This window comes from Toxorhynchites rutilus, chromosome 3 (assembly GCF_029784135.1).
Source record: "Toxorhynchites rutilus septentrionalis strain SRP chromosome 3, ASM2978413v1, whole genome shotgun sequence".
In the NCBI taxonomy this organism is placed as follows: Eukaryota; Metazoa; Arthropoda; class Insecta; order Diptera; family Culicidae; genus Toxorhynchites; species Toxorhynchites rutilus.
In genome coordinates this window covers 156472600-156497986 of record NC_073746.1, presented here as the reverse complement: position 1 = coordinate 156497986, position 25387 = coordinate 156472600, and the positions used below count along the sequence as shown (strand labels likewise).

Below are 25387 nucleotides of genomic sequence, written 5' to 3'. Positions count from 1 at the left end.
TTCGTGGGGAGAATTACCGTTCTTTGAAAAAGAACGACCGTTCGTTCACTCTTTTCGGCGAACTAGTTCTTTCGTACCGTTCGTGAACGGTTTGCCCATCTCTATCTCACACTTCAACTTTGTAACACGAACGAACAAGACGTTATTATATTTCTGTTAAACCAAAACCGCGTGTCTTTTTCTCAATCAGTTGTTCCTTTTTCTCCATCTTTCTCGGCGCTTAATTTCACTGTCGGTACCAATTCTGTGTTCTTAACTTGCCCTCACTATGAGATTTTATGTTACCTAATTCATGAATCGCCCCAGCTTTCCCGGATTTTTTTCTGATAATCAGGAAGTATATTAATATTACGCGGAATTGAAAGAATACATGAAATTGAAAATATATAGCTTTGCCTTTAAAACTACGAAAATCTAATCTAATTTTTAACCCAAAATTGAGTATACATTAACAAAATAAACCTTGCGTTACATGCATTTTGCCCATAAATGACAATATTGTTTTATTTTTCTTACAAGCGTTCTCGTTATATTAATCTATTCCGTCCAGCACAAATCAGTTCAGCTGCACTCGTCCGTTCGCGAACAGTTCGCCCGCAACAAACACTTCGTTCTCAAACAGTTCGTTCCCAAACAGTTCACTCTTAATCAGTTCGCTCTCAAACAGTTCGTTCCCAGTTCACTCTTAATCAGTTCGTTCACAAACAGTTCACTCTCAATCAGTTCGCTCTCAAACAGTTCACTCTCAAACAGTTCGTTCACAAACAGTTCACTCGCAAACCGTTCTTTCGGAATCAGTTCGTGGATAGAACTACCGTTCTTTGAAAAAGAACGACCGTTCGTTCACTCTTTTCGGCAAACTAGTTCTTTTGTACCGTTCGTGAACGGTTTGCCCATCTCTAGTCTGTTAGGACAGCGACCAAACGATCTGCATTTGGACAGCGTCTGAATTGTACAAATATTAATCCATCTCATGTTCATTTCACGATGAAACCTAATATTGCCGCATATTTCCATGCAATGTTTTCATTATAATAATATAATGGTGAAAACCCATCGCAAATATTCTCTTCTCGCTATCCCCCTCCGTTGTTTCTTTTCTAGGGGCTGCATAAGTTGCCCGTTATTGACAGCTCTGTTCGGGAAAGTACACAAATGGACAGAACAAATGTATAGGGAAATAAGAGTTCTTCCAATTTTCATCAATTTCAACCATATACAGACTATGGGATTGTAATGTATAGCATGTAAAACAAATCTTAAAAATTTTCTGATTCGATTGGTATGCAAATTGTTGAAATACGTTCGCAGCATAGATAGTTATTAACTTTAACTTTATTTCATAGAAACGTGAACTGTTTCCCGATTTGGCACCCTTAATGTAAGACGTAGTGTTAAATATTCCAAAAGCTGAATGCTCAAGCTCTAAAACGATGTGCACCCGATTATCTAAATAAAATGTTTCGAAAGCTGGTTTTCGACTTTCAAAAGTAGTGAAAAGAGATCTGCATAGTGGCGTACGAATTCGAGTTTGAGTCACTGTAGGTATTACTTGCGTTATTTTAATTAGTAGTACTTAAATGAGATTTCTTAAGGCTGATTTAGACGATGCCAGTCAGCGCTCTAGTTGAAGTATCCAGTGAATAGAGAACAGACACTCTGTTCAGGTTAGAGGCCAATTACTTGTTCGATACTGGTACAAGTAACTTGAACAGATTGCCTGTTCTCTGTTCACTGGATACTTCAACTAGAGCGCTGACTGGCATCGTCTAAATCAGCCTTTATGACAAATAACACGCCTTGAATGTATTCTGAATGGCAAGCTCTAGAATACGCGTGACCACAGCGCATGTCGGAAGAATTTTCTTCGACGGAAAATCTCCCGGCCAGAACGGGAAACGAACCCGAACCCCCGGCATTATAATGGGTGACGCTAACCATTCGGCCACGGATAATAATTTTCATTTAAAAAAATAGACGATGACATGTACATATAATTTATTGCTAGTATAAAAAGTTGTATTACATTGTAGCGGTCGGCAACCGGAGTCATCCATTACAAAATCTAGCAACATATCATCAAATACATACAAATACATGTTATGATGGAGGATACTCGGTACTCGTGATTATACTTGCAGAATTGATCAATAGAAAGGAACCATACTGTTGCTAGGCCCGGCCACACGTTTCCCAAAACTCGGTGCAGAAGTTAAACGAATTGAAGATCAAAATTATTTCTCATCCCCCATGCGCTCCAGACCCTTCCCAATCGCATTGTCAAGTTCCCAAGCACCAAGATAACTTTCCAACGGTAAGCATTTCACACAACAGGTTGAAATTTTCTGTGGCAATCTCTATATAATATTAGATAACACACACCCTTAGGTAAATTTATTGTTAAATTAGTTGTTTATTATACATATCGTAGTGTTTGATAACAATAATTTCATCATTTAAATCTATATACACTTCATGCGCTATCGGCAGTTCTATTCCACATCGTGCATTTTTCACTTCTTTTCCAGATGAATATTTTCATTTGCATTCAGCCTTCGCCAACGCTTTTTTTTCTCATTCAGCGCCCAATTCCGAAACTATTCAATTTACAGTGTTTTCAAACGAACGTTGGGTTCTGAGTACGGTCAATAGAAAAAAGTTCTTACTCAAAGGTAATGTTATTAAAAATACATATACAAAATGCTCTGCGTATTGCCATTTTCCAATTTACTCACAAATTGCGATACAAACGAACGTGTCAAGAATCCACCGTAAAACATGTACCGTTTATGTTTGCTGTAGAAATATAACATCCGAGGTTTTCAGTGCTGGACAACAATCAATATTATTGACAGAATGACAGAATGCATAACACTCATAACACGATTTCGAATCGATCTGTCCATTTGCTTGAGGGAACAGCAATTTAACAAATAGCCAAAGCCGTCACACGTGTCGGCGGGCAACAACAAAAATTTGAAATCACAATATGATACAATTATTTCGTAGATTTAATGTTTCCGCTTGAACAAAAACCAAAAAATCGATACATGTGTTTTTAATCCTGTTTCAGTAATTTCCACTTACACTCTAGGTTTGTTTTCATTGCAAGTGCGGCGATGTTTTAATCATTCGTATCAGTAGCATCAGTAGCCAGAAAAAAATCTCCTCTTCCAGGTGTATTTTTTGATTATGGAATTATCTGCTATAAATAGATAAAATAAGATAAAATATATTTAATTGGTTTACATCTATTTCTATCGTCTTGTTTCCTCCGCGAATGTCTTAATGTGTAGATATTTGTATGTTTTTTTTAATTTGCATGGATTTAATGAAGTAGGAAACGAAAGAATAATGTGGGAAGTAAGCTCATAATATGAAAGGATTTTTGTTTGTTTGGACTTTAACGAAACCCGAAACTGGTTTCGTCGTATAAGCTATATTCTTCTACTCTACCACAAATACACTATCTCCCCCATTTATTTAGTAAACGCTGCAAAAACCGCCCAAATAACTTCGTTGGAATTTGATTTTGCTGCTTCCGCTTCGAAGTCCAAATCGAGTAGCTCCCGTACACGTCGCATCGCCAGCTCGTAGTCATCATCGTTTAGTGGTGCAAAGGCATTCTCCAAAACATCACTAGCATGCGCAAGTAGAATAAGCGCGAGCATTCGCTTATCAATACGCTGAGGATCGTTGACCCATTTCGTTAGCACTGCGTCTTGGATCTGAGGGAAAAAATATAGAGCTTAAAATAGTTATCCGCCGCAGGAAGTTCGGGCCAAGCAAAGTACCTTTTTCACCAACCGACATTTGATAACGTTATCGTTCAGTGGATGGGTTGTCATATCGAACAGCAGAAAGTTTTGTTTTTCTGTTGTTAAAACGCCCTTCTCCACCAGATTCTTGGCGAGTCGCTCGCGCACATTTTTCAACTGATATCGCAGTTTCAATGGATTCCACGTTTCTCCTGTAATGTTTTGTTTTTGTTTCAAAACAATATTAAATCTACTGCTTCGATAGACTCATTTCGACTTACCACTCAGATACTCGATCCAATTTTGTATGGCCTCCGGTGGATTGGTTTCTTTGATATGCTTGAGTGCTTCATCCAGTAGAACGTCACCAGTGGGAGTGTCCGATTTCAGAATTATCTTTCGCGTACAGAGACCCTTCCGTCGCATGCCGGCTCGCTCGAGCTCCACACGGCTGCGCAGACCGAGCTCGATCAGAATGCAGCCACGCAAACCACTCGATATGCAGTCGTTCCAAAACGATGTGTAGCCCTGGGACGAGAAACAAGCAAAATTGAAGGGATTCATCGAATGTTAGTTTTTACAAATCTTTTCATAGATTGTTTGACAACAGACCAGAATTAGAACGATAGTTATAACTTTTTACGTTATAGATATTTTCAACGGTATTGTTTTGAAGACATACTTTGAATGAAAGAATATTAAAAAAGTGATAAGTTTTAAACAAGGAAAGAATGAGTCTATCATTGCAAAGCATTCCCAAGATACTGTTTTCAAATTCTTCTCTAGGTCTTTCTCCATAATTTTGATATCCGTCTAAAGAAAATCTGATTCACTTTCCGCTTTTGTCAAATTCCTTGAAACCCATTTGATATTTTCTATGAGGATTTTGCTTCTGACGCTGCTGTTTAAATAATTAAATCAAACCTCATGTCCCGCATATAGAGGAATAAACTTCAGAATCCCATATGGGTGTAGCTCAGATTATACTGATCGTGAGGTGGATGAATTCGGGTTTGTTCTGAGATATAGAAGATATTGTTATTCATCAAAATTGTAGAAACGGTTCATAAGAAATGATTCTAAATATTTCTCACTATTCAAACGAGTAAGCCAGAGCTAAGTACAAGAGTATGCGATATTTCAATTATTAAACATAATAGTCATGTTTATCTCTAGCGTAAAATTACATTCCCATATGTTCAACAACTACATTATTCCCGAGCAACCAAGTATTCCTCCTCATCTTTGAGCCAGCATTTGATTCAGCAAACTAGTCATCGAGATATAACCACAAACTTGTCATTCTAAAATATACGTTTGATTAAATGGAATATTATCTCATATGCTGTATTAATTTTACCTACATAACGTATAACGTAGTCATTATACGATCAGCGTTTCAATGGTTTCTTATATTCATCTATTAGGAAACACTAAGTAATAAGACACTATCGTGACAGATATGTTTGGACTCTACAAAGAATGTGATTCAAATCTAGATTTAGCTTATAGCACATAAAGGGTGTGTCACATCAAATTGCATCACGGAAAAAACGCTGTAGAAATTTAATTTTTAGGAATTATATCTTCAGCTTTCGCTTTAAAATCAGATAAGAGTGTATAGATCACGTTGGCCATGCTTCACTGTCAATTTTTCGTAAATTTGGAAAAATGTCGTCGAACAAAAAATAGCGTCGTGAGTTAATCCTGTGCACTCATTTCGAGAATCCGGAGTTGTCACATCGGGACATCGGTAAGATGCTGGGAATCGTCCAATCCACGGTCAGCAGAGTACTAAAACGATACTTCGAGAACCTAACCATCGACCGGAAGGTGAAGAACGGCAAAAATGGATGCTCCGTCAGTGAAAAAGATCACAAGCGCGTAGTTAAGCAGTTTAGACGTGATCCGAGAAGTTCGGTCCGGGATGTCGCCAATAAGCTGAATTTGTCAAGTTCATTCGTCCAGCGGACCAAGCAGCGGGAGGGCCTGCGTACATACAAGGTTCAGAAGGCTCCGCGACGAAAGGCAAAACATGGTGGGGAAGACGCGAGCCCGGAAGCTGTACACCGAAATGCTGACGAAGCCGCATTGCCTGGTAATGGACGACGAAACCTACGTAAAAGCGGACTTTCGTCAGCTGCCGGGCCTGTTGTTCTTCTCCGCAGAAGACAAATTCAGCGTTCCGGAGGAGATTCGCAAGCAGAAACTATCCAAGTTTGCCAAAAAGTACATGGTGTGGCAAGCAATCTGCTCTTGCGGAAAGCGGAGCGCCCCCTTCGTGATGACCGGCACGGTAAACGGGCAGGTTTACCTTAAGGAGTGCCTACAGAAGCGCTTACTACCACTATTGAAGCAGCACGAGGACCCGACCATCTTCTGGCCGGATCTCGCTTCGTGCCACTATTCAAAGGACGTGTTGGAGTGGTACGAAGCCAACGGGGTCACCTTCGTGCCAAAGGAAATGAACCCGACCAACGCGCCGGAGCTTCGCCCAATAGAGAAATATTGGGCGATTATGAAGCAGGCCCTCCGGAAGAACCCAAAAGTTGTCAAATCGGAGGCGGACTTCAAGAGAAAATGGATTTCTGTTCAAAAAAACTACAACCTGACGTTGTACAGAACCTTATGGACGGGGTAAAGAGGAAGGTGCGAGCATACGGGCTTGGGCTCGAAGTATGAAAAATGGAAAATGCCAAAAGTTGTTTAATAGTTTTTATTTTACTGTCTAAAATTTTCGAAAGGATCGGTCTACTGGGCGAATTTCTACAGCGTTTTTTCCGTGATGCAATTTGATGTGACACACCCTTTAATACTGACAATTGTTGATTTTCGAACGATGTATGAAAACTGTATGGAACTACGTCTGTTATGCGGACAAACAATGATTTTTCGGAAACGTTTCTTCAAAATTGCTCAAATGTTTTCGAACAAAAAATTTTTGTTTGTATGTTGAGCAAACGTATTATGTACATTGTGTAGAATGCGAAACAACTAAAAAGTCGATTTTGTTCATTTTGTCGTTTACGTCTCCTATACAAACATGGGCAGTGGAGCGGTCGACCGTTTTGCTGGAATCGATCACACCGGACTTTTTTCACTCGGAAGGAGCCGCTTGACGACATGAAGTAGTGGATCACCAAGTCTCTTCGTACCTTTTGGACCGAAAGGTGGTTCGCAGAGAGAGGACAGTTCCACAGAAAAGTTATGAGCTCGATTGCCAGGTTCGATGATGTGAAAATGATGAGAATACAACGAATCCTGTCCGCACTTAGGACTGGTCACTACTCGATCTCGCGCGAATTCAACAGAGCCTTTCCCGGCCACTCTGCGATCACTGCCAAATTCACAACTCCGTAGTGGTCGCCAGTGGTCTGCACCGCAAACAGGAATAACAGCGCTCTGCGCTTGGCGCAAACGGAGTATTAACTCAATTGCGTTCTGAAGACACCGGAGGCGAAAATTGCAGCTTGATTTTTGTTTTTAATTTTTTATTTGAGAGCCGGAAGGTTCCATTCAAACAAATTAATTGACTTGAAATGGTCACATTTGGACTTCAAATAACAAAAAAAAACATTTTTTTCCGCAGATTTTTTATTCACGGTCAAACCTAGTTTTAGGCAATTTTTCATTATTATTTGTGCGATTTAAGTCCCGATTTAATAGAAAAATCGCACGCAAAAAGATAGCAAAAAATAGTGTCACAGTTTGTAATTAAATAGACGCATTTTTGAAAAACCATGATGGAAGAAATGAATAATCGATATTGCATTCTTTATCGTTTATCCATCTTGTTCTAGTGAATAGAAATTGAAATTCTACGTTTCAAACATTGATTGATGCATATTTGATGCATATTTTTTTTTATGGTTTATCTTCCAAAAAAGGGAAAAATTAGATCAATATAAGCAATATGAACACCCTTCTCAAATTAATTAGTCAGGGTGGGAGTATGAATAATTAAACAAGGTACAAAAATTGTGTAGTGCCACAATTAATGTCATCAGATGAAGATGTATCAAATTCGTACGATTGAATCAATAGTGAACAGGTATCACGTACCTCCCTTTATATACGAAGCACAGAGCATCAAATTATGTACATTTTGTCATACATTGAAACGTGTCATTCAGCCAAAACATCAGATCATCAAATCTTCTCCCTTTCACATTTGAGATGCAACCGCAAAAAATGCATCGTTAAGCGCCTTCGACAAACTTGCAAAAAACATTCGACTCACTTTATTTAGCTTTTTCGTGGTTTGTCGAATTCCCTCTCAACCACATTAGTGCCAAATCTAATGACCCCCTTCCAATCTATAGCGCAAAGGTAAACATTTACCCTGGTACGATACAGCACGTACCTCCTTATCCTTGAGTCCGAGAAGTAGCACTTCCTCCATCAAAGTGAGCCGTGTTTCCTTCGAGTCGCAGTCTTCCAGCTCTTCCTCATTCTCACTCTTGTTCTGTTCGTTATTATTGCTGAGCGAGCCATCGGCATTTTTAGCCTCCACATCGCGAACTTTTACACGTCGGAAAAGACCTTCACTTCGATTCATCGTAATCACTTTCTTTCAATGTATTGTTTATCCTTTCCGATTCCGACAATAGAACTTCGCCTTCTCGGAACGACACAACAGAATCGCCCTTGGATATTGTGCCGATATTCCGCAGCTCGTCCGCCACTAATTCATATGTGTCAACCCAGATAGCGAGCCAATTTTACTGTGCTTTTACGCAAAAATTTATTAACAACTTGACACGAAACAAGAATCAAAGAAAAAACATGGCGGATTGTATGAATCTTGAGGAAAAATCTCAGATACAATAAATCGAAGAAAAAAACGAACGACAAAAGTCAACCAAGTGGCGTTTGCATTTGGCATTTCTTTTTGTTTTGTGATTCATACTCTGTTATGAAAGTACTAGATTATTTACATGATGTTTTTCAATTGCGCGTTTACATTAGTGTTATATTTACGTGAAGAATTATCATGAGATTTATAGTAATCACATCAACCGTTTACATTAACGCGAGATTCATACAATGAACTTGTTCATCAATTCTTTTGTGCAATTTGAAGTTATGATAAATGTACGGCCCGTTTACATATACTCGTATCAAACCGATATAGTGGTTCTCAGAGTCTCATCAAAAGTAGTAATTTTGTTTTTTATCACAAAACATTAGACCCGTATTTTCTTACTTCTTCTCTTCTTTAAAAAAATAAAACATTTGAGAAAAACTGGATCTTGTTTTTATAATCATGGATTATATTTGTTTTTTATAATCAAGAAAAAATATAAAACAATATGGCACCCTTGGTCTCGAGACCATGAAAACTATAAAACACAAAAAAAACAATAATAATGAAAATAAAGTTTTTGCAGTTCCAGTAATTTCCTCAAAAGACCATTTATATGTCGATCATTTAAATCAGTCTAGTAGTTCGAAAGTTATGAATTTAGGAAAAAAAGTTATGTTTGGATAAAAACGGAAAAAAATATTTTTTGGAACACCCTAAAATGGAAATGGACATGCTAAAGACAAAATAAAAAAACGGGTCTAATGTTTTGCGATAAAGAACAAAATTATCACTTTTCATGGAAATCTGAGAACCACTATACCGGTTTGACATGAAATGGCTGTATATTTATTTCGGACTGTGCATCATCTTGCCACTTGAAGAAACAGCAGTGAAGGGTCATTTTGGATCAGTTAATTGATTGCGACTCTCATCAATTCATATGGACCGTACAAAGGCTTCCATTGTTTGTACATTGTACACACAAATCAAATGTCAAATTTCATGGTATGGGTGCGTTCGTAATTCTTCGGATCGATTGACGTTTACTCGCAACCGAGTAACTCACAACGTCTAAATCCGGCTTAAATTCAACATAAATGAACGCAAGTGAATTTTTTATTGGTGAAATATCACTTAAGTTGGCCGTAGTTTTACTTTAGGTGAATAAATTCATCGAAATAGAGTGAAACGACTCTTTTTATCCTTTTCTTTCCCTTGTACTCATGCCAAATTTAATGTTCACTATTTTTGTGTGTGTTATTTTAGTTACTACGTCCATGCAACAATCATCATGTAACGATGATCCTAACCGTTCACACACGCTCTGCTGCTTGCTGCAAGAAAGATTGACGTTTACTCGCAACTGAGTAACTCACAACGTTTAAATCCGGCTTTATTATACTCATAGTATAAGCTACCTCCAATTCGACATACCGAGGCACCACAAAGGTTTCTGCATAACAAAAGATAATCCTTTTCGGGTAAAATTGTGGTCCGGCCAAAAAGGTAAATAAACAAAACTCGAGTCACGGAAATGTTTGTTCCTTTGATTGTAGAAACATTTGACAGATTATGGATAGGGAAAAAAGATGCAAAATTTTTTTTAAAAAAAATGCACTTGTAAAGTAAATTTGATTGACTTCGCATGCCCTAGGTCCTAGGATTTCTTTTTAAAGAAAAATGCACTTGTAAAATAAAGTTGATTGACTCCGCATGCCTGTGTGGTATGCGCCAGTCTCTTGATTGTTGTGTATCGCGCACCAATATAAAGTCCCCTGGCTCTCGGTCGATCGATTGATGCTTGCACTGGTGTGAGTGCTCGCCTCTCGTCATTCGGCCATTGCATATTAATCTTTGCTGGAGGTAAGTCGCGTGCGGCAATCACTGCGAACCACATAATGCCATAGATTGTTATCATGGATCAGTAGGTCTCAATCTAGATTATGCGTAGTCAATCAAATTTGTTTTTGCATTGCATTTTGGATGAAAAACGTCACATGAGGGTTGTGTCCGAGACACGACCGCATAATTGACGTAGGATTTCGTTAGGTTATCTGTTGATTTTGGATATGTGTGAAGAATTACATCGTTAAACTCTTTGATAATGATTTGGTGGACCTGAAAAGGGCCGTTTTGTTTGGTTGTTGGGTATTGTTTGTTCATTCCACCAGTGTTTAACGGGTGATGACAGAAGGATGATAAACAGTCGTTGGATGGTGCGTATTAGATAAAGGATACCGAAGTGGAATGAAACATGATGAGAATCGCCCTCTGTGATCCTAGACGAGATGCCTCTTGTGATATGTATGGATGAAATAAAGAAAAAAATTTCACCACTGTAATATAAGATAATTATTAATACCAAATTACACAATACACAATTATCAATTTTTCTCATCAGTAAAAACATGTTACTTTAATATAGCGAAAATATATTTGAAATGGGAATTGTTTATTCAACCCAATGCGAATTTTAATTGGACTAACAACACCTAATACTATATGTAGAGCATATGGGAAATCACTATATCTTCTCTTTTCCAATTTTTCTCGCCGTTAAACTTTCCTTGGGTGAAAATGAAAACAACATAACAGACAGCTTAAACCAAACGATAAATCGTTTCATATATCAAGTCATTTTTAACCCCTTCCCGTATTATTTAATACGTCACAAATCAATTGATTTCACTACTCTGCTCTGTTCTAGTGCCCTATGTTATATATGTACACCACGAGTGAGACTCGATGTTGTGCGGGGAAGGGTTAACACAACGGCTATCGTATACAATTTTACACTTACACTTGAGCTAAATTTTTCACAATGCACAATCGGACATTGATATGGAATTTCACGAAGCAACCAACATTATAGTTCCAAATTTAAATTTTATTTGCTAGAATTAATCGTATCATTCTCCTTACTAGCAATATGAAAATGCCCCAGACTTTCATGTATTTGAAATGCCGATTTTCATCAGGCAGTTTGGTTTTGATGTCTCTGTTAGGGAACACATTCCGGCGGGAGCAAAAGCTCCCCCTACTTTCATGTATTTGCAATGCTGATTTCCCCCAGGCAGCTTGGTTTTGATGTCTCTGTTAGGGAACCGCCGCATGTGTTGTCAATTTCGACCAATCAGAAGTGGGTATTTCCGTTAGGATAGGGGTTGAGATTTTTCAATTGTTTGGTAGTAAGTTTAATGATATATATTACTTTATTCAATATAAAAAATTGTTATAGAGTGCTGGAATCGATTGAGGCAAAAATTTCATCAATCCATCATGAATTGACTGAGCAATAAACGTTTATAATTGGACAATTTTCACGATGAGCTCGATTTTCGATTTTCAATTTGTGCCCCAATATGTTCCCGAAAGACGTAATCCTACGTCAAAAATATGGCAACTCTTTTCCCCATTTTCCCCTGTAAAATGTTTCTCCGATCAAAGGAACAAACGATTTTGTGACTGGGACTTTGTTTACTTACGTTTTGGGTCGAGCCAGAATTTCATACAAGAAAAGTTGTACTTCTACAGAAATATTACGAAGGTATCGAAAATTATATTGAAATTCCTTGTTCGGTTTCAATAGTTATCTCTAACTGCCACGATTTGAAGAGCCTTTTCTTTCTAAAAAGATAAAAATGAGAAAAACAAAGCGTGATAACCGGTGTATGTTTATTTGAGTATTATGCATGGATGTTGGTTTTTTGCCCTTTGAATGAGATCGAATGGAAAAAATGTTGTAGTTTGTGTATTTTGTATTTTTAGTTGAAAAAAAGAAAAAAAAGAAAAAGGAAAAAAATTGAATTATATAAATCTAGCGTTAAGAACCATGAAAACTGAACATTTGACAAGAAGTTAAATGAAATTGTTATTATGTTTAGAACACCTAAATAATACTGAATTTTCAATTCCTGCCAAAATGTCAGTTGGGATCTTATGATTTTGAACGCTAGCATTAATTTGTGAAAATTTAGTTCGTTATTTTTTATGAATTTATCTTATATGTAGTGAGTTATTATAACAAAATTACAAGACATATACAAAATCTGTGACGTCACTGATTTTGTTTATGTTGAAAATATTCTCATCTTATAATTCTCGGTGTACGGCTACCTTTACTAACATTTGGTCATAAAATGGACTCGCTCTAGTACTGCAATACTATCAGTACATGTATATATTAACACTGGGGCTTCGAAGAGGTTTTAAAATCGGCAACCGCATATTTTCCGACATTTCTATTCTATTCTCAAAGTAGTTCGTGATAAGTTGAGCATGCATGATTTTATTGGATAAAATTAAGTAATAATTGAATTTGAAGTTTGTGCAGTACAGTAGCATTAACAACGTATATATTTCGTGTAATTGCGAATGTGAAGTACTGTGTGGAAGTGTTCACTAAACGTTGGAATACCCAGATCGTGAAATTCATCGGACACAAGGCGACGGAAAAATGGATTGTAAGTCTGCCATCTTTGTTGAGCGTTACATTTGAAATGCATTCGAATGTTGGAAGAAGTTCTGCTTAAAATATATTTTCGTTAGAACTTGTTTTGTGAGGTTTAGAAATATATTTGCAATACCAAAAAGACGCATTGTTTGAGATTTACTTAACGCTGATTTGCAATGTGATTGTTTATAGTCTCACCGAGTCCAGAGAGTGACAATTCTGGCTACTATAGGAATCGCAACCGTAGGGATGATCGGGACCGAGGCAATCGTGGACGTTCAAAGTAATTATTCAGCAGAATAAGCATAGCATGATGGTATTCTGAAGAAATCATCACCGCACGAAGAAAACTTCGTTGAAGAAAAGAAAAGGCTCAAACCAGCTAAGCTGGATGGGTTGGCTCCTTGTACTGAGCATGTTTTTTTTACATTTTAGGGAACGGCATTATCGCGGCAGTCGATACAGTCGCAGTCGGTCGAGGTCATATAGCAGAGAGCGGTACGTTAGCGGCAATAACCGCAGGAGCCCAGAAAGGGATCTCTACAGAGATTTGATAGATCAAGATTATGGGGACAACTCCTACGATAGGTATGTGAAATACATGTTTCCAGCAAACCACCACTATATTGTTCTACATTTTAGAGATCGGGATCGGTACCGCCACAGAAGCCGTGACCGCGATCGTCGTTCAAGGGATAGAGACCGGAGGTAAGTGTGAATTTGAAATGTGGTTTACATAAAAATTAACGTCTCTGTTTTCATTGTCAACAGGGATCGTGAGAAGCAGAATAAGCGAAATTTTTCGCCTGCCCGAGACTCGAATGATTTCGACGACAACTATGACAGCGACAATAATCATGAATTCTTCTACCAGCAGAAACCAAACAATAAAATCATAGTTCGGGGCTTAGCGGCTCATATAACCGAAGCCGATGTTAGTGGTTCTGAGATTTCGGGAATAAATAAGAGATGCTAATTGATTTATCTTTTCATGTAGATTAACAGTGATCTTATACAATGTGGACTGCAGGCTCTTCATGTTCGATTGATCAGGAGAAAAAAGACAGGTAATGATAAAATCATCATTTTTGTTTACTTATTTTAGAACCGCGATAAAATTGTATTCTGTGGGTGGTAAGTAGAGGATTACGGCAACCAGTATTGGTTTAACATTTTCTAAAATCGACTAGAAAATGGTACACCACTAAATCAAAAAATATATAAAGGAGAATCCGTGTACTTGGCTGGACGACGATCAACAGAAACCATGTAAAGACATTGTACGGGAAAGCTTGATTGATTTCTCTTGTAATGCAGTGCCAAGCGAAAATACTACCAGCAAACGCGAAATAGACAAAATTGCCACAAAAATCCACTGACAGTCGTAAAATTGATATCGTTTGTGTTTTGCTCTTTCTTCTCTCCACCTGGCCGATCGCGATTTAGGTGCATCGAGAGGTTTCGCATTTGTCGAGTTCCGCACAGAAGAGGAAGCAACTCGCTGGATTTGCTACAAACAGGTATCGACCCGTCCATCAAAAACAAAACGAGAGAAAGTGTGTTGAAACGCGTAAACTGTAAATGTCCCACACGGTGAGCCAGTTTCAGTTATTTGGTAGAGTCTCTCAAACGGCGCGGCGGTATGCTAATCCGCCGGACGGAAAGTTTGATGTGATTTGCTCTATTACAGTGATATAGAGTAATGTGATGAGATCTTACTTCTAGCTATCAATGTGTGATGTTAATTTTTGCTCAAATGTTCTACTTTTTCTAATTAAAATCAGATAGGATCATTCTGAAGCGAAATTGAATTGAAAACGCTGAACAAAAAATTAACTTGACGCATTTTTGAAAAATATTAGAGCGATTTCATAAAGTCACATCGTTTTATAAGAATCAAGTTCGTGATTCTCAGAAAAGCGGTTCGCTGAGTTCATTGATTGCTTAAGCAAAGATTTCATTTGTAACCACTAATAGTGGAAAGCATTGACGTTTCCAAATATTTCTTTCAGAAAAATGACACATTTCATTCTAAAAAGGAGACCTGTGGAAACATTTAACTCCCGGCCCCGTGAGGCTAACGCCATACGAGCCCTCATAAAGCCTTAATGGATTGCACAGGAACTTTAAACATGTCAATTTCAACTATAAGAAAATCACCCAAATATTTATACTCTGAATATAAGACAGCTAATTGAGCGACCTAGTGGTCCCCAAAGTTCCATTTTAGGGCGTTAGGAGAATAAACCGACTTCAGATTAAGTTATCATTTGATGCCAAGACCTTACCATTTGGTTGCTTTCCAAATCCATGAAAAATTATCAAACTTGCTTTTCGAACGCTTGGCATAAAATGAGTTAATGCATTTTACAGTTATATAGTCGTTTCTAGAGCTGATGGATAGGATAGATTTGGCGAGAGCATATTTGTCATAAATATTTTTTGCTGTCGCAAAACAGAAATTGTGAATGAAACTTTGTTATATCAAATATGTAATCTATGCCATAGAGTAACGAGTAAAACTGAGCAATTATATTATGCAATCCACTTGTTTACCACTTCGAATATTATTTATTTCTAACTGACCCGGCAAACTTCGTCCTGCCCAAAATTTGTTTTTGGTTATCAATACCTCCAAACATTCACGTTTTCTTACTATGAGCAAGTTTATGGGTCCAATCGCAGAACTGTTCATTGTTTGATCTTCTATTTTATTCGCCCCCGTTGAATTTACTTTTTACTATAAAATTCCTAGTATTTCTATCAAAACTCATCATTATAATATCAGATTATTTTCAGACACAATTCTCGTTCAACATTTTTCAACCACTTGCAAAGAACATGTTTCTCCGTTACATGGAATAAATTTTTATACGAAAATTTGATAGAATAAAGACAGCCCTAAATCGGACAATTCCTTCCTCGAGTTCTGCTCATATCAACACATCCGGCGATCTTTTTTTGGTTTAGATAGAAGCAGATTTAAGAGTGCGTTTCATCACATTAAAATCTATTTCCAGTTTCGAACAAAGATCAATTTCGCTAGCGCAAACATCAAATGAACTAACAGCACTTGTCATTATGTAATTGTTGAACATATGGGAATCAAATTTTCCGAATTTTCTTATTTTCCTTCAGAATTTTCCGAAAATTTTTAATTTTCATGTTTGGTTGGAATATTTTTGGTTGAAATATGTGTAATAATTTTATGGGACCCCCTCTCCATTCTAGAGAAGGGAGGGGTGTCATACCATCATAGAAACATTTCTCATACCCAAAAACCCTCACATCCCGAATTGTGCTTGATCAGTTTTCGAGTTATGCAGAAATTTGTGTTTCATTTGTATGACAGCCCACTCTTAGAGAGGAGGAGGGGTCTCAAACTATCACGAAAACCTTCCCCGGCCCCAAAAACCCCTATATAACCCCTATATAATATATATATATATATATATATATATATATATATATATATATATATATATATATATATATATATATATATATATATATATATATAAGATTATGTTCTTCGTTACAAATAAATTTGATGAACGTCCTTTTTCGTTTGATATGATGCCTAGGACTTTCAAAATATGTGAACGGAAGAATTGTCAAACGATCATTGTATTATACATTTCCATCTGAAATTATTGTACATCATATGTTTACGTAGTTCTCGAACTGCGTAAGTTCATTCACCTCTAGTATCTGAATTGACGTTTTTCCCAGGCTTCTCAGTTTAAAAGTACGTTTTAACGAAATATATTCCGGTCTGCACAACGACATGCAAGTACAAAAGTACTCAATACCAAAAAATACCCCCGACACAGTTCGGTGGGAACAAAAATATCCCCGACTTACATGTATATTTGCAAAGCGAATTCCCCCAGGGACATTGATTTAGAAGTCTGTGTTGGGAAAACCGTAAATCGAGCTTAACATTTTACAGTTATCCGTTTGTTCATCTCATGAAATACCATGTTTCATTAATTGTGATAGACGCGTAGAAATATTTCCTATCAATTGATGCAAACATCTTTCTGATCTGTTAAGAAATGTTCGAGTTATAAGCATTCGAAATACGCACACAAATCGGCAGAACAAATGTATGGGAAAAAAGGAAGTTCTTCCAGTTTTCATGAATTTAAACCGTTTAGAGATTAGCGAATTGTAATGTATAGCATATCAAACAAATCTTAGAGAATTTCCGATTAGATTGGTACGCAAATCATGAGAATTCGTTCACAGTGAAAATAGTTATTAACGTTAACTTTATTTTATAAAAACGTGACTTGTTTTCTGATTTGGCACCCTTCCTGGAAGACGTAGTTCTACGTCAAAAAATTAAGTAAGGGTCGGAACTACGTGTTTTAAGCAATCAAATAACATGATGTAAACATTTTCATTCAAATTTTAATAATTTAATCTGCTCTCGTGCCTGCTAATCTGATAGAGATTAATTTGTCTCACAACGGATATGAGACAAATGGCACATAGCCATGTATTTATAGGGTTAGGGTACTCACGCGATGGCTGGCTCTGCCTGAAGCGCTGTATTGTATTGTAGCGGCTTCCTTCCGACAAAAGATCGTTCGTGTCGGGAATTCCAACCCAACACGTGGGGTTAAAAATGCGGTTGATGACGTGGTGATGCTGCGGTGCGCCAAGCACAAGACCGGAAACAGAAATTCCGGTCAGCCGTGATCCTGTAGATTTGAAATTGTAACAAAAAGCCGTCGAACGGCTTTTTTTCCAATAAACTGTCACTACACACAATTACCGAAAACGATTTATCTTAACTCCCTCCAAAAATATATGAACTCGTAGCACGGCTGCTACAAAATGCAAAATTGAGTTTTGTCATTCTGATCGCATTCAAGAATAAGGGTGCTTATCTTCGATCAATTCCACTATTCGAAAGACCATCCTCGCGGATACAGAACTAGCGACAGTAACTGAGTGGATTTACTGTCACCAGTGGCTCATAGGATCACTGAACTAGATGTTGACATCAATTCCAGACGAAACGTCATTCTTAAGAATCGGCTTCGTCTAACTGAAAAACGTATGGCACGACTGGCTTTTATGAAATCGTTGTCAGTTGAGTTATGGACAGTTATCAGTTGTTGAATTTACAGTAATGTTTAAGTAATGCTTAATAAAATGACTCCATGACGTCACAAAAAACACGACACTCCTATAAAATAAGCAGATAAATTGGAATAAATCTCTTGATTTTTCAATGATCGGTTCGGCAAAGATCGATTGTTTGGTAACGATTTAATCAGTGGATCGATCCCTACGCCTTTTCTTTCTGAGCCCCTCAAATGTAAATCCGTCGGAATACAGAAACGGGGTGTTTGTTGTTCGATTGTTTTTATTATAGATGCTTTAACACGTTCATGCCGACGCTGTAATTTATGCTCCTCGTCATCTGGTGGCTGCGCTTAATGCTTTTCGATCTATCCGACGGAACCTATTCCAGGCAATGTTTGCCGATTGAACGTTTTTCTGAATAACGAACGAACTTTCGTTCGTTCAAATATGACATTGCAGAAGACAATTCCCCCAGTGGCATTCGTTTGTTATTACATACTACGAATCATGACACAATGACACAGTAACGATGATGCAGTCTAGTGCCACCGGTGGTACGCGCCGGCGTGAACGGGTTAAACAATTAAATAGTGACTACGGTATACCCTCTAGTATATTAACTACCAGTTGGAAAACAGTCTATTCCCATGAAACCTATCAATAGTCAATAATTTTCTTAATGGGCAAGGCAAAGTAATGCTTTTGAAATGAAAAAAATTATAGCAGGTTGTGTTCAAGACATAACCGCATTGTTGACGTAGAACTACGCTATAGTTTAATTCAAGTCGCTTGTTTATTACTGCGGATATTATTTTATAATGCTACGAAAATTTTGAAACAGCTATTCTACCAGTTTGGTCGCCCTGAAATGTTTTTTTTTATTGTAGAATCATTTGACGATAATTGTTTGATGATTCATTCAGAACAATACACGCTCGAGATAAGCGCAGCTGTCATCCTTAGTGGAGAAAGTTTTGCTATTGGTGAACGAAACCAAATCACATACAAAATTCCAGAATGACATTTACTTCCTTGGTGACTAAATAAGCGAAATAAACTCTATCTGCACGCAAACCCAAATAAATTAATGACTTATTATAACTTATTGAATAACTAATAACTAATATTTTTTTGGTGCACAACCTTAACACCTGCTTCACCATAGCGTCAGTTCAATGCATTGATGCAATGTCAAAGGCACCAACGAAGCCTTTATGATGACATAAAACAAACAATGTTGACTGCTTGGAAAAAGGCTGAATATTTGCCTCAGCAGAGTTTCATTACTAATATCCTAGGATAAAAAATTCCCTCCCGCTATCTCCCCTTCTTGTTTATATTTATCATTACAAATGGGGTTTCAGCGTAGATGCACGGGTTATGAAGCACGCACACAAATATCCATATATCGATGGCTTGAAGCAACTAAATATACACACGCTTATCGCTGTTTTACGCTGTTCTCAACAGAAGCCCTTTCTGTTAATATTGCCAGTCAAGATTAGTTTAGCCGTCATCATTTGTGGAGAAGGTTTTCCTACCGTCATGCGAAACCAAATCACTGACAAAATTCCAGAACATTTATTTTCTTGGTGAGCTGACGAGAGCCTAGCTTGATGATTCCCCACACAATTGTGTAACTCAAAACATTAATGTAATGGTGTCAGTTTGATGCAATGATTGTAATGCCAGAGACATCAGCGAGTGAATAATTCGGTCGCATCCACAGCTCAGTCCGAAACGATGACATGCGATGGCGCAAAACAAGGAAGAACAAGCGATTTTCATTGTATCGTATCTAGAACGATACTGAAAATTTGCCTTTCCTTCCTTTCCTTGTTGAATTAAAGAGACTTTCAACTTTTTCAGTTCATTCGTCTCTAGCCTTCAAAAAGTCCCTTGGAAAACTCTACTCTTTCCTCATAAGAGGAGTATTGCCCCATTGCCTTGAGAAAATTATTCGATCCCTCGCCGTCCAGCTTGCCCAGCAACCAGTCCAGTCGGTGTCCTCACGAAGAATAAAGTTTGCCTCAGCAAGATCCACTGTTTATACTCTAGGCAAATATTCCTCTTTGTTCTTTTTCTTTTCCTTTGTTCACGGAGACTTTAAATCTTCCAATTCTCCTTCGTTGCTCGTCGATAAGTTGCTCGTTATTGACAGCTCTGTTCGGGAAAGCCCACAAATGAACAGAACAAATGTATGAGGAAATGGGAATGCTTCCAATTTTCATCAATTTGAACCGTATACAGACTATGGGATTGTAATGTATAGCATATCAAACAAATCTTAGGGAATATCCAATTTGTTTGGTATGTAAATTGCCAGAATCCGTTTACGGCGAAAATAGTTATTAACGTTAACTTTATTTCATGAAAACGTGACCTGTTTTCTGATTTGGCACCCTTAGGCAAGGCGCAAATTGAGACGCATATAGCGCGAGTAACTTGGCGCGATATAGCGCCTGTTTTTGTGGCTAATGGAAACAGATAGAACGGCGCAAATTGGCCAGATGACGCGAGACGGTGGAGCGCTCGTGAGACACGACTCGCGCGACGCTGTGGCTGAACCACAGTTTCTCGTGCTGGTCATGCCGGATGTGGTAGTTGTGTTGGTGAACAATCATATAGCACCGTGGGTTTGACACTGTATGGCTGTACTGGTCGGGTGATTGTGTTAGTAAATAAATATATCTCGCAACTCTGTGTTAATCAGTCATTGTATGCGAGTGGCATGTTATTTACACCAAACTGCGACTCAATATGCGCTCCACCACGCTACGTTTGTGGCACGTATGAGTCGTGTTGGTAGTCTCGCGTTCGCTTACGAGCGCTATACGCTTCTCAATTTGCGCCTAGCCTTAATGAAAGACGTAGTTCTACGTCAAAAAAAAAAACAATTGTTTCGAACAGAATTGAGTTTGTGTGTTTGAGATAACTATGGGCCTGATTCTCGAATACACTTCACGGTGGAAACGACATAAACGGCACGCCATTGAACTACGTTTTACGAGTTAGTGAAATGTCGAAGATAATGATGAGTTTTCAGGCAGAATGAGCACTTTTCAAATAAAAAATAATTAATGAAAATTAACCTCTTCGTATCAAACTGGTATTCAATGTGAGTGGAAAACTTTGTTTTCTTCGTGTGATATAATAATCTCATACAAAAATACACCGTGAAGTGTATTCGTAGTGTATTCGAGAATCAGGCCCTATATGTACAGTGTTAAGTCAAAGCAGACAGATTTTTTTATTTCGAAAAAAAAACTCAAAGCTGGAAACTTTGTGTTTTTGGTATTTTATTCAAATTTTTCGTCTACTGTTTCTTACGAAAAGTTTTAAAATATTATGACTACAAAAATAAATGCATTTTTGTGGGCCTACGGGAGGTGTTTGAATGTCAATTAGTACTTGGTCTACTCTGACTGAACCAAAAATAAAATTCAGATACCATGACTGACCGAGTTAAAAATTATAATCTGTCAATTATTCGATGTGGCCTTTGTCTTGCCTCAAGTTATCATAGATTCTATGATATTTTTATTGGAAAATGTTTCAAAAAATTTCAAATATTTCATCTTTGTTTTGTTTTGTTATATTATTTTGAATAACTTTTTTGTAATAGCTTAACATTCGGTTCACTTTGGCAGCAACTTTAGTAGTTGGTTCCAATAATAAAAAAATCATTGCCAAATTCTTCCTTTTTCACAAATTTTCATCATTTCTACTTTTCGCCAAGTCGCCATGGACCAACGTGCGAAGAGCGAATAAAATCAAAATATTTAAAAGTAATAATATTATTGGTTTGAATCTAAAGAATGATGCTAAACAATTAACAAACTTTAGCCATACAAGTACACAATACATACCGAAGATTTATTCAGAACAAAATAAATTTTAAATATGATTTACTTTATAACGTTCCTTTTGAAAAAAGAAAGAATTTCTGCAAATCGAGAGACTCTACCATTTACTGATACCGTGACGGCTAAAACGGGTCCTTGCCGAACGTCCAACACACGGTGTACCGATTGTCTAATCTTCCAACGCCAGCGAAGTCTATTTCGACCGAGCAGTACTCCGTCATACGAACCGAGATTCATCAACCGCAAGCGCTGTAGGCTTGAAACAAGTGTTAACGTTAGGTTCCTTCCGCCAGCTCAGTCGAAAACTAATTCGCAATTGCGTTTCTTCTTGTCTTCCGTTCCAGGGAATGCTGATCTTCAACGACCACCGTGCCGTGATGCAGTACACCTACTCGTTGCCGGCTGAGATGCGTGCAAAGGACAAACCACAGACGGATTGGTACTGTGCTAAGGTTGGTGATTGTTCCTCTTTCAAATAAACTTCTCTAACAAACATATTATTTTTGTACAGTGTGGTGTATTCAATTTCAAGCGTCGTGAAAATTGCTTCAAATGTTTTGCATCGCGCGAAGAGAGCGAAAAGGGAGGCGAAGGAAGCGACGAAATAAGCAACATACTCACCAAGAAAATTATGCTCCGTAATCTGGATGTTCTGACGAATGAAGAAAGCGTCCTGTGCACAATGCAAGACAAAATTCCGGAGCAGGTTTCGAAGATTTCGAAAATCATGATCTGCAGGGATCCGTTAACGCAAACGTCGAGAGGAATTTGTTATCTTCATTTCGACAATCTTCTCGATTCAATGAACACACACAATGCGCTGAAAGCAATCGAACCAATCTTGAAGATTGACAATCGGGAAGTACTGATATCCTACTGTATGGATACCGAAAATCGCAATTTGGTCAAAGGTGTGAACAACAAGTCGTCGGGCAATGGAGGTGGCTTTACGGAGCAGTGTACCGGAATGGCTACTGGCTCGGCAGGAGCCTTCCCTAATACGTATCAATATACAATGGCGGATGTTCCGCGTCTAGCTGAGTATAGTGCCTCCGTTTATGCTTCAAATCCAACCGAACACGAACATTACCTTCAGTTTTACACAAACTATTATATGACGCAAATAACGCAGGTAAGCAATCCAGCTTGAAAACTAAATCTTTTCAACACAGCTGATCTACGTTCGTTTGACAGGGACAAATAAGCAATTTACCAACCGAGGCACAGCTTGGGGAAACCGCGAACTCTGGGGCTGCGGTAGCCCAATCTGCATTAGCACGTAAGCAGGGAACCAAAAGTAAAACGGAAGCAACACCAGCACCTGCCGCTGCGTTTGTTGCTCCACAACCCCTCCAAATTCCCAACGGAACGGATGGCAAAAAATATCGTGAGTAATAACTCATCGTTTAATCATACAACTGTAAAAAATACAGCTGTTTGGTTTTTTTTCCAGCCACACCGGATGTAGCCCAATATCAGTACGATGAAACGTCGGGATTTTACTACGATCCATCAACGGGGTTGTACTACGATCCCAACTCGCAGTACTATTACAACAATGAAACCTGTTCCTACCTCTATTGGGACACCGAAAATAGTACATACGTCGCTGCTCCAACGAGCTCCGGCACTGCCAGCGCAACAACAGCCGCAGCCACAGAAGTAGCAGCTAGTGTCAATAATAGCACTAGTAGTGGTACAGCCACACCAGCCAACGGCGACAAGACTGAGAAAACGAAATCAAAGGATCAGCCACACGACAAAGTCAAGGTGGCGAAAAAGATTGTGAAGGACATGGAAAAATGGGCGAAACAGCTCAATCAGAAGAAAGATTACAGCGTTCTACAGCCTCCTGCTAAGGTGGAGGAAGCAACCTTATATTCGTCACAGGGACCGATCAGTGTTAAAGCAGCGGAACCATCCGGCGGTTATGCGGACGTTGGTTTTTCGCTGTTGGAGAAAAAACAAACCACACAGGCTGTTTCTAGTTATCTTATGGGCCATGCCAAGGCGGTTGCAACCAAAGGTAGTAATCTAGTGTCGCAGTACGGCTCCGATTCCGACAACGATGTGGACGACGCATCCAACGAGCGAGACTACGTGGATTTCGAAAAACTCACGTGCTTGCTTTGTAAACGTGCATTCCAATCACATGAAATACTTAACAAGCATTTGAAGATGTCCTCTTTACACAAGGAGAACCTTCAAAAGATGAACGCTCAGAGAGGTGCGGGCGGCGCAGGTGGTCAGGGAAACAAAGGTGGAGCTTATCGGGACCGAGCGAAAGAGCGGCGGCTTAAGTATGGTGAAGCTGATCCACCTCCAGTGAACAAAAGCAAGGAACGCTTCCAACGAGAACTGGAAAAGCAGGCGCAATCAACTTTCACAGCACCGAGCTTAGCGTCGGTTCCCATAGGCGAGAACAATGTCGGCAACAAACTACTGCAGAAGATGGGTTGGTCCGAAGGACAGGGTTTGGGCAGGAGTAACCAAGGACGTACTAATATTATTGAGGTAAATTCTATTGACAACCCCCCTGATCTCAATGTATTACATTCTATATATTGGTTGTTTTTTATGCTTAGACTGAAGCGCGAGTGGCAAATGCAGGTCTGGGAACTAAGGCAACCCACTATGGAAGTACCGGGGATTACAAAACGTACATTAAGAAAATGATGAAATCGCGATATGAACAGGTGGATGTTAAGGATTAAGCAGTCAAGCATGGAAATTTGTTTTATTATGAACATCTCTAGTTTAGGTTTATTCTACAAGAATAATTTTCCGTTATATCTAGTTCAGTAAGTTGTGATTATATTAGTTATTCAGAGAATAAGTATAAGAAAGTTTAATTTCCTTGTCCGATAATCCTTAATAAGAACCCCAGTTCCAATAAATATGAATGTTTTTGGAGGATTGAGGTTGCATGTTCCCATATTACGCAAAATCGTTCTTGTGATATTGGCTATACAATATAATCGACCAGCCATTTATCCAACATGTTTTTACGTAAAATATGATAACTTAGAAGACCAGACGAGCTCCGTCCCGCATATTTGTTTAATTTTAATAATCTCGAACATTTACAGGGGAACTTCGATATAATCTACCCTCGATATAACATACAATTTACGTCGATATGACGTATACATTTTCAATGTGTAAAATTTTTTTTCGGAATGAGTATTGAGAGTTTCATGACAATCTCACAGCGTCAACCAAGGTCACTTAGTTGCCTGGGTATAGGTTCCGAATTTCAATTAGAGCATTGGAAATCCCATAAAAATAATGTTCCTCAGAATTGTGGAAAAAGAGAAAAAAAAAGAGAGAGAGAGAGAGAGAGATAGAGAGACAAAGAAAGAGAGAGAGAGTGTATGATATGTTGCCCTCCTCGAAGGAAGGG

At 38.3% G+C, this 25387-nt stretch overlaps 2 protein-coding genes across 2 annotated transcripts; one reads left to right on the top strand and one right to left on the bottom strand.

The window, feature by feature from the left end:
- Positions 1–2384: 2384 nt before the first annotated feature.
- Positions 2385–8626, bottom strand: LOC129779113 (Golgi phosphoprotein 3 homolog sauron). Its single transcript, XM_055786384.1, has 4 exons — positions 8122–8626; positions 4040–4286; positions 3795–3970; positions 2385–3728 (listed from the first exon to the last, which is right to left on the bottom strand). The coding sequence occupies exons 1-4, from the start codon at positions 8314–8316 to the stop codon at positions 3480–3482; spliced, it is 867 nt and encodes a 288-aa protein (XP_055642359.1). The 5' UTR covers positions 8317–8626; the 3' UTR covers positions 2385–3479.
- Positions 8627–12794: 4168 nt separating this feature from the next.
- LOC129776517 (RNA-binding protein 5-like) lies at positions 12795–24820 on the top strand. The gene is made up of 12 exons (XM_055782208.1): positions 12795–13028; positions 13211–13301; positions 13454–13606; positions 13661–13726; positions 13790–13952; positions 14016–14085; positions 14465–14538; positions 22329–22436; positions 22496–23116; positions 23179–23371; positions 23438–24498; positions 24570–24820. The coding sequence occupies exons 1-12, from the start codon at positions 13022–13024 to the stop codon at positions 24696–24698; spliced, it is 2736 nt and encodes a 911-aa protein (XP_055638183.1). The 5' UTR covers positions 12795–13021; the 3' UTR covers positions 24699–24820.
- The last annotated feature ends 567 nt before the right edge of the window (positions 24821–25387 follow it).